Below are 9,697 nucleotides of genomic sequence, written 5' to 3'. Positions count from 1 at the left end.
CTGGCAGGAGACACTCGGGCTGGAGCGCCGGTGGCTTACAGGCCTTCCGCCCCTCACCCCTGCGCTAGCTGTTGGGCTGTCGAGCTGTTACTAACAGTCGAGCTGTTAATAAACTGCCGGTATCAAAGGTAGAGGTTTAAACGCCGAGGTTAAAGGGGAGAGTTTAAAGTGAAAGTTTGAGGTGCCGTGTCCAGGAAAAGCTGTGTTGTCACTGGCCTAATGAAGGTAAACGTCCCCAGCAAGGCACTGCTGACGGGAGGGTACGTTTCTGGCTGACGCGGGGGTGCGTTACGTCTGCGTGCACAGTGCTGTGCGTTATCACCTTGCCTACAAGGTGGCTTTTTGTTTTCTTGTCTATTTTTTTATTTTCTCTTAAACTTTTTATTTGCAACCTTATGCATTAATCAGCTTGTTTTTCACTGTCTGAGCATAGATACTGCTTTTTCTGTCCCGGGCATATTTGGGAACTGCTGCATTGTACAACGATGGGGTATTGCCCATCAGCAGGTCAGCATTAGTTACCTGCGTGGCTGTGGTTTTTGGTCATTCTTCTTACAAATACGCTCTGAGGAGCTTTTTTCTCATCCTATCCTGCAAATACTAATTTCTGTGCAGTCTGCAGACTTTCTGAGCCTCCCTTTAGCAGGCGAGTTGAGAATGTAAGGAGAGGTATGTTTGCAGGATGGTTTTTAGCAAGAAAATCTTTGCTGTGTATTTGTATAAGTTTGGTATGTAATACTTATATTTTTCATACAAGTGCTCATAAAAATGTTACGTTTGAGTAGGGAACTGAGACTTCTAGTTGTATCAATAGAAAAAATGGAGCAAAAGCCTGATCACTGTTTTAAAGGTTGTACAATAAATATATATGAAGTGATTTTAGTCTCTTTTTTTCCGTTGGAAAAGGAAAACGGTGTCCCTGGCTTTAGAAGATGATGGTGTCGGTTTATTCAAGTATAAGGAGGCCTAATACATACTGCTCATCAGATCTTGAGCAAGTCAGTCCTTGTGTCTCTTTTCCTGCTGGTAAACTGACACGGATACTACTTTGGTTTTTAAAGTGCTTTGAGATCTGATGGTGGAAGGGCATTAAGTAAATCTTTCAATTAAGATGAAGGGGAGAATGCCAACAAGTTGCTAGAACTTGTGTTTTATTTAAGGTGGTTTAGTGACTGGACTTAGAACTTTCACTTTACAAATTGCTGCTAACAGTACAGTAATTAGTGATGGTCTTAAACTGGAATACTCCTTTCCTACAGCTCTAAGCTTTAAAAGAAGGCTTGTCTTGTGTATTCCAGTTGAGAATTGCCCCCCTTAAGAGTTTTTATCTCTTCCTGCCTTAAGGCAACTGAAGTGATAATTTTGTTTTGTCTTCCAGAGCTGTAAGAACATGAACATGATGCCTGGTGGTTTCAATATTGTCTCTTTGTATTGTTTCTTTTTCTGAACTGTCATTTCAGGAAAATGATCTCTGTAACTTTCATTTTGATTTGGATTTGATGTCTTGGGACTCGGATCTTTGGAATATTACAGGTCATGCTTATACAGGTAATTTACATTTTGTATTTTGCAGGTGTGACTATTCTTGCCCTCCCCCTGCAAGGGTGAGCTGTTAGAACTTCATGATAATGATAACTTATGTGAAACTATTTGATACCCTGCAGCATTTAGCTCTGTGATGAGGAGTCATGCTCTGTTTCTGTAGGATGGGTACAGCTGGCAAGGACTGCCCTACAAGCCGAGCTGTTTAGTATCTTTAATCTCACTATGTTTTCTGCTGTGCCTTCCTTCGGGAATTAAATAGCTGGTATAAGGCAGCATGTTCTTTACTGATCTCCCATTGTTAAACACTTGTACAGTAACATTTCTTTATCTGCCTCTTGCAGATGCAAGCGTGAAGACAGAACCTTTATCACCGGCTACTTCAAATTGTTCAGTCCCTTCTCCATCATCTGTGGACTCTCCAGTGCAGAATGTGCCTGTATGCAGAAACCTCCATGTAACACAGATAGCAACAGCCATTCAGAACCAGCTGTGACAAAAAGCCCAGTGATTTACTTGCCTGACCAACTTTATGGCATAAGAGGAAACAGCTTATTTTTTCCAGCCCTTGCAAAACCAACTTCCCTTCAGTGATGTTTTCTTTCCTCTCCTGCTGTGACCCATTCTAAAAAGAGCATGTTCAGTTCTTTTTCCTCAGTTGTGTGTATTGGCCTGGTTGACAAACTAATAACTTGTAAAGTCTAGCAGTTGCTGGCCTTTGCCCCCCTTCACTCTGCTGATAAGGAGAGGTACTTCTTTGGTTTTCAGTGGTACTTAGCATTGACTAGAATAAAACTGCAGAAAAAAAACTTTCTCCTGTTTGCTGAAGCCAGCAGCACAGATGCCATGAAAGGCCGTTATATTGTGAACTGCTAGTAGACACTTCTGTGTGTTTCTGAAGCATTAATCTCATGTACTTTCTGTCTGCAGGATGATGTGGACTTCAGCTGTAGCTCCCAGATGTCCCCCATCTCTCTTTACAGCAAGAGTTGCAGAAGCCCTGCATCCCCCGAAGGAGATGGAGGGAAGAAGCCTACTGTCAGCATCACTTCCCGGTCTGGTATGAAAGGTTGAGCTACTTTGATTCTGCAGATAGTATGCATATTGTCTTGCTTATGGATGTTTAACTAACAGACACTAGTATATCCTGTCATTTCTGAGTTGAATTTGTCATCGGATGTGTCTATTTTTAACAAATACTATAGATGGGTAAAAAAACCCAACAACATACTAAAAGCCATGTTATTACTGCTTGAATTTTTTATTTTATATCTTCTGATCCGACTCTGACTCTTTTTCCTTTCCTAGCAAATAATTCTGTGAGGATCCTGAAGAGGTGTGGTCAGATAGCGTCCAGGCCTTCGATACAACCCAAACCCCTTTTGCCTGCTGTACCTGAGGCTCAGGCTAACATTGGCATTCCAGCTAAAACCATCATTATTCAGACTGTTCCCACGCTTGTGCCACTGCCAAAGCATCAGCCAGTTGTTAACATCCAGCCAGCACCCCCTAAAGGTAGGTGAATTGTCTTGACTGAGCCAGGTCTTGGGGGTAAAAACCATGTCTGTTTGGGATGGTTGCTAGAGTGAAGTTAGCTTTGGCAGGTGAAATGGGAGGGGTAGGAAAAAAAAAGAAGGGTCCTATGCGCTTTGCTGAAAAAGCTTTACGCTGAGAAGATGTATAGTTCTATGAGAAAGGGCACTCATCCGAGCATTGTGTAGAATGGAAGACAGTACAGCAAAAGAGACTGTGCTGACCACTGGCAGTTGTGGAGGTAAAACTGCTGATTTGGAAGGATCTCTAGGGACTCTTTGCTCTACTTGTGATGGCAAGTGGTGCTTGCAGTGGTGGTTGCAGTGCTCTTCCATTATAACCAAGGGAAAACCTAGCAGAATCAGTTAGGATGGCTTGAATGAAGCTTGAAAGCTTGGGAGGAGTGGTAAAAGCTTTTTTTTTACCCATATGACACTCTGCCACAGGATGGTGGGAACATGAGTGTAGGGCTTTTTATCTCACTAAACAGCATTAAATAGGATGTTGTGAAATCTGCTAAGAGTTGAGAGCGCCGTGTCAGAGGTTAGAATAGTTGCAAGCTGATGTTAACAAGATGCAAGTGATTTCTGGTCCACTGATAATTCTTCATTCCTCCTGTTGCCCTGTAACAGATTTTTTGAAGTAGCTTGAGCCTTCATTTATGAATCCCAAGCACTATTTTACTATTCAGCTAAGGCAGTAGGGACATGACTTGGATTGCTGAAATTGTCCATTGCAGTTGCTTGTTTTCACCAGCTGATGGCTGCAGTCTCTTGCAGCTGACTGTGCAGGCACTGAGGCGTGGAAGCAAAAGGAGACAAATACTTGAGGGCATTTATCTAGAAATTATTGCAATAGTGAAAAATTTGTCTTCATTGCTAATTGCTATTCCATCAGGAGTTAAGCCAAAGCTGGAGATGCAGACATTTGTTACAACATGCCTAAGATTGTTGCACTGCTTAAAACACAGGTCAGCACAGTCAGAGTGACCTAATTCTTATTCCTTCTGATGTTCCATCTGATAAAATACCATCTGGAACAAAGAATGTTGTGGATACGGATTTTTTGGATACAAGTATAGTACACTGTGAAGATCAGCTTCTCCTTTTCCCCGAAGAAAAGTCAGGAGAGTAGTTTCTGTGAGGCACTATAGAGGAAATACTTTTGGGAAAAGTATTTCTATGCCATGTATTTACTTTAAGTGATGGTCTGTTTAAAAATCCTACAGTGCTGCTTCCAAAACAAAAACCAAGAGGGAGGATCTTTTTTATTAATTAAAATCCCCTGCACATGAGAAGTTGGAGCTACCAGTTTGAAATATGCTGTTATCTTTAAAGGAGCATGAGGAATTATATTTTCACAATCCCTTTCATAAAAGCTTAAAGAAGAAAGCATGATCTTGGAGCATTGCATACTTTATACATTAAAAAAATTGTTGAAATAATCTCAAATTCTCCATTTGAGGTTCTCGAGTAGGGTAGTACAAAGTTATGATGTCTTCAAGATTATCTCTGCAAAAAAGAAGTTCTAATCCTACACCTCATACATTAAAAGATCTTGGTGTTAGGTAAATGACTTCATTTTTCACCTTACAGAAGGTTGGGTAAATGCTGTAATACATCATTGTGCATTTTGGTTGGAATGCTCAACTGGAACATGCTGTTTCTGAAAGCTGGCAAGGTTTTTCTGTTACAAAGGATTAAAGAGACGTTCATGTGTTTTCAGACAACAAAGTATTACTCAAGCACCTGCTTGAGTTAAATGTAGTTGTTGGACTGAAATTTCTTGCAAGTGACTGTTTTAAATTCCATTTCAAACTCAAAATTACCTCATTTTTTCTGCCTGCTTTTCTTTAAGCTCTGTTCACCTTATGCATAAAATTTCTTACATAAGACATTTTTCAAAAAAAATGGTCTTGTCTTAGTGTGAATTGAGGCTTTAGCTTATGTTTTGAAAGTGTAACTTGCATTGTTCTGTCTCATTTATTTTCTTTCTCTATGCTGTTTCTGAATTGGTTTGTATAGTATGAGTCAATTCTGTGTGGTAAGTTTTCCACTGAATACAGCAATAAAGTAGGGATTGACAAAAGGAAGAAGGAGGATTGAGGTAAGCTGGCTAAGTTCTTTGAAAAAGTTGCTCAAAGTGCATCAATTGTTAAAAATACTACTCATTTCAGTATTGCTAACAAGTGTTGACTTCTGTTAACTTTGAAAAGTCATCAGGTTTTGGGAGCAAGCTTGATTTAGTGTATCCCTTTAATATGTGTAGTTTTGGCTTGCAGGATGGATTAAGAGCCTTGCAAACCTGTGAGCTTTCTTTCCCCCCCAGCCCCATCCTGTGGAATGTATTAATGCTGAAGAGTTGGACTTGAGGTAAATCATGCAGGACAGACAGGAGAGGAAGCAAGGCTTTCTACATCCTATATCAGTATTTACCTACAAACTGGTCATGTACAAAACCCATTTCATATCATATGCTGAGCACTCCTGTTTGTTCTTGTGTTCTAGGTCAATCGGTGGTGCTCCCCCAGCCCGCTGTGGTACAGCTCCAGGCTTCTGGGGTGCTTCCTGCCTCCCAGCCAGTCATTGCTGTCACTGGAGGGACCACGCAGCTTCACAACCATACAGTGAATGCCTTGCCTCCGGCTGCTGGAAACGGCTCAACAAGCGGCAAAATACCAGTGACTAAGCCCTTGCTGCAAAGCAGCACAACGGCAATGGGACTGGATGTAAGTTCTGACTGCCTGATGATAGCTAATAACCAAAGCTTGGAAACAGTTTTCAGTCACCTGCATATGGGATATAATGTGAGAACCAGGTCACTTTAGCATCTCAGGAAGACAGAGCTGTAGTTGGGCTCATCGAACAGGATTTCTAACAGTAAACAGGGAGTTGTGCAGCTTGGCAAAGAATGGGGAGGAATGGCTTGATATCTGTTGGCCTGCTTGGAGATGCAGACCAGGTATGCAAGCATTGTGGCAGAAGACAGTGCTGATCCCCCCCGCCCCGTCTTTGCTTGTCTTCTCAACTGCAAGCTCTCAGTGGCTGGAGCTCTCTTACATACAGGAAGATTTGATATAGCTGATTTTTGATTAGGGCTAACCCATTTTTCTAATCCGTATAATAAAAACACTCCTTTGTAAGTAGATGCATTGGAAAAGTCAGCAGTAGGCCTGGTTCTTTCTCCATCCCCTTTATCTCCCCAGATTTTACTCATGATTTTTAGAAAATGCAGGTATTGAGTTTCATATAATCCTAATCTCTTCAGGCTTCCTTTTGATTGTATACTGAATGGCTAGAAAAGGAGTAAGCTCTCAACAGTAACTGTGCAAATATGTTTTTCCATGGTAGCTCACACTGTATTTCTGTGTAAACAGAAATAGCTTTTGAGATGTATGGGTTTTTTTTTTCCTCCTTCAGCTTTGACATCTCAACTAGGTAGCAAGTTGAGTATTAACTTGATGTAGTTCCTAGTAGTTTGGAGCTGCTTTGGTTGCATTTTGTTGTCCAAAGGAAGGCATGGTTGTGGAAAGTGCTGAAGCTTCTTGTTGTGGCTTTTAAACTTTCAGGGTGTCATCCTCCAGTGTGGTATTCCCAGCGCAGTTGTTGTGAGCTGAGCGTCCTACCACATCCCTCAGTGTGAGGGAGAAAACACTGGTGTCCATTCACATGAAATTTTGCAGTATAGTCACCTACTTATTAGCAGCACGGGACACTTGTTTCTCAAAGGCGTGTGCTTTCTGGCTTCTTCGGAGAGATGTTGTTATATGGATTCCCAGTGTCTGAGAAGTGCCACTCATGCTTGATGTTGCATTTTCCTCACTATTCATGTTTGTGTGTGGGCTGCATTTTTAAATGAAAAATTATTTGCGACAAATAATTCAGCAGCCAGACTGCAATGGAAACATAATCTTGAATTTGCAAGAAGCTAACAAAGGTCTGTCAGTAGACAGACCAGTTAAGAGCGCTGAATTTTTAAATAATAATTGCCTGCCAGCAAAGCCAGACTAAAGCTACCTGTCAGCCGTCCTTAGATTTGTGACTCCCTGTAATCAGGACTAGCATTGCACCTTGCCATTGTCTGAATATAAGGTTTAATTGACAAACCCCCCTTATTGTCATCATGCTTCATATACGCATCTGTGACAGTCAGTAGCCAATTGTGTAGCTGGGGTAATGAATAGCTATTTGTTCTGCATGATGGTTGTGTGGATAGGGAGATGCTGCACATCTTACCTGTATTTATTGAAATGTGAAAAAACAGTTGCAACTGCTCTTTGGCACACACTGTGAAATAGCGCTTTGAAAAAGAACAAATGTTTCAGGATGCAGCTGGCGCCAGCAAGGTTAAAACATCTTGCGACTGCCATAGACGCCATATGTGGCACTCAGAGCTGCGCAGATGTAGCTGTCATTTGAGCTCTGTAACATGTGTTTTTGTTTGCTAATCTAAGCAGATGTTGCAGGATAAAAAGAAACACTGCAGGACTTTCTTTTGGGTTTAGGAGGTATAAACTGTTAGCTTAACACTCAGCCCTTCCAGTGGATTAGGCTGAGATTGGCTGATAGCAAGCTGTATGCGTGAGGCTCTGTTATGTTTGTCCTGATGGCACACGTTTACGAAGCTGCCAGCTACAGGGAAGTGCCCAGGCTTTCAGTGCGGTCGGTCTTCACTAGGAAATTGGTGGAGAACTTTTGAAGAACTTTCCACTAGGATATTGGACAAAAGAAGCGCTGACTAAGCAAGCCACTCTTCTGGTTGAAGGAAGGAGGCTCTTAACTAAAAAAGCAGATTGCCTTTCCTGTTGCAGTTAAATTATATGGAACGTAAATGGTAGGTGTGTGAGAGAAACCAGTTTAGTTGCGTCCTTATAGGGTCTTTCTCTCATGTGTCCACTGTGTAGTGAGAAAGGATTCTGCCTCCTAGTTCTGTTGATAAAATACCTTGAAAATTTAGAAAAAACAGGTTATGCAAAATTACTTCAACATAAGTGTAGATTTCTATTAAAGAATCCTGTTTTTTGTGCTGTATACTGGGTAATTCTCATATGAAATAAACTCATGAGTCAAGTTGTGTTCTATTGCATTAGAGACAAAAAACCCCAGATCTTTCATAAGAACAGAGAAAATGCTTGCATAGGTTTTGTATTCCCACATTCAAGATACATTTTTGAAGACAGCAGCTTTCATAAGCTGAGGTAAGAAGCCAGCCAATGTAAAATTGAAATGGTTTGTACTTTCAGCTCTTTCTTAACTTTCCCAGTGTATATACCAAAAACTCTGTGGAGTGTGAGACATTCTGACCAACTTGTCCTAGAAATACAGCTTGCATTGGAATGGAGGTTAAATTTTCCTCAGAACTGTGTTTTCCTTGGAAGACTAAATTGAGGTAGCAGTGTTTACTTGTAAAGTGCATGACTATTTGCAAAGACTCTGAAGACAGAGGACAATATGAATCTAGTTAGTACTGTTTGAAGCAAGGTTACAACATCTTTTTTGTGTGTGTCTGTTAGTGATGGTGTAGTTTTTAAAGCTAGGAAGGAAAAGTTGCATCACTGATTAATGTTTGATTTTAATTCCAATGTTTTCCCTTTATGGTCTGTGTTTCCTGCAAACCACAAGTTACTATCTTGAGTGGTAAATTAATATAATACAGCCTACAGAGGGAGGCTGCAGAAGAAGTTAGAAGAGATGTTTGCTGCATTTAGTCTTTGTTCAGCACTTGTGCAAAGGAGTGTTGCTCAAGCAAGGGGCATGCTTATCTTTATGCCAAGCCAGCTATGTAATCCTTAGTGCCATACTGCTTCCAGGTTTAAGCATTGTTGCACTATTTCGCACACACAACTCTTTCTGTTTCCTGTGTCAGATTTAGGTAGCATCGGGTGTGCAGTGTACCTTATTCTCCAAGAACAGCCAGGCAAGCTCTAGAGGGTTGACCAAGGACCTTAAACTGTTTTAGGGGTTGTCAATTAAAACAAAATGTTTCAAGGACACAAATAGTTGGGTTTCGTTTAAGCAAGCTTCAGAAATGAGCAGAAGTGAAACTGGTGGGCATAGACTGAAATGCAGTTATTGCGCAGAGTACCTTGAATCGGGCTGGGGAGAGCTGCTGTTCCTGACAGCATTTGGAGAATGCTGAGTAAAGGAGAGCGGGCTAGATAAATACCATCTGAAACGTAGCTGGTAGTGCTGAAACAGCAATAGATGCACCTTTGCATGTACTCTTAGTGTACAAACACTGCACTGGTGATTTAACTCCATGTTTTCTCCAGGGAAGCAGGTAGATTTGCCAGAGGTTCCAGACACTCAGTCAAAAGCTATCCAGTAGTAAATAATCCTGACCAGGTCTGCAGACAAGAATGGGTGTAAACAATTTAGTCTTCACTGTTTGATTTCATGATGTAAAATCTCTTTTTAAAGAGAGGAACGTAACTACTTGTTTGGAATATCGCACAACTCGAGCCAAAGCTGCTGCATTCCTTATTATTTCATCTCTGGACAGTTCAAGTGATGCTGGCCCCAAACTGGTGTGTTCCATGCACTGCAGTCCTTGGATAGCCTGAATCTTTTTTCTTCCAAAGTTTTTGTATGTCTGCAGAAGTTTTCTTAAGTATTGTAGTACT

General features: G+C 41.2%; 1 protein-coding gene across 1 annotated transcript in view; it reads left to right on the top strand.

Moving 5' to 3' along the window:
- Positions 1-1,457: 1,457 nt before the first annotated feature.
- ATF6 (activating transcription factor 6) overlaps positions 1,458-9,697 on the top strand; it is a 77,728-nt gene continuing 69,488 nt past the window's right edge. The window contains exons 1-5 of the mRNA XM_010292628.1: positions 1,458-1,548; positions 1,887-1,981; positions 2,473-2,602; positions 2,851-3,057; positions 5,583-5,803. Of these exons, the coding sequence (XP_010290930.1) occupies positions 1,500-1,548; positions 1,887-1,981; positions 2,473-2,602; positions 2,851-3,057; positions 5,583-5,803 (702 nt within the window). The 5' untranslated portion in view covers positions 1,458-1,499. The remainder of the gene's footprint in view (positions 1,549-1,886; positions 1,982-2,472; positions 2,603-2,850; positions 3,058-5,582; positions 5,804-9,697) is intronic.

The sequence above is a fragment of the Phaethon lepturus genome, unplaced genomic scaffold (assembly GCF_000687285.1).
Source record: "Phaethon lepturus isolate BGI_N335 unplaced genomic scaffold, ASM68728v1 scaffold13908, whole genome shotgun sequence".
In the NCBI taxonomy this organism is placed as follows: domain Eukaryota; kingdom Metazoa; phylum Chordata; class Aves; order Phaethontiformes; family Phaethontidae; genus Phaethon; species Phaethon lepturus.
The sequence above is the reverse complement of the archived record's forward strand: the minus strand, read 5'-3'. Positions and strand labels throughout refer to the sequence as shown.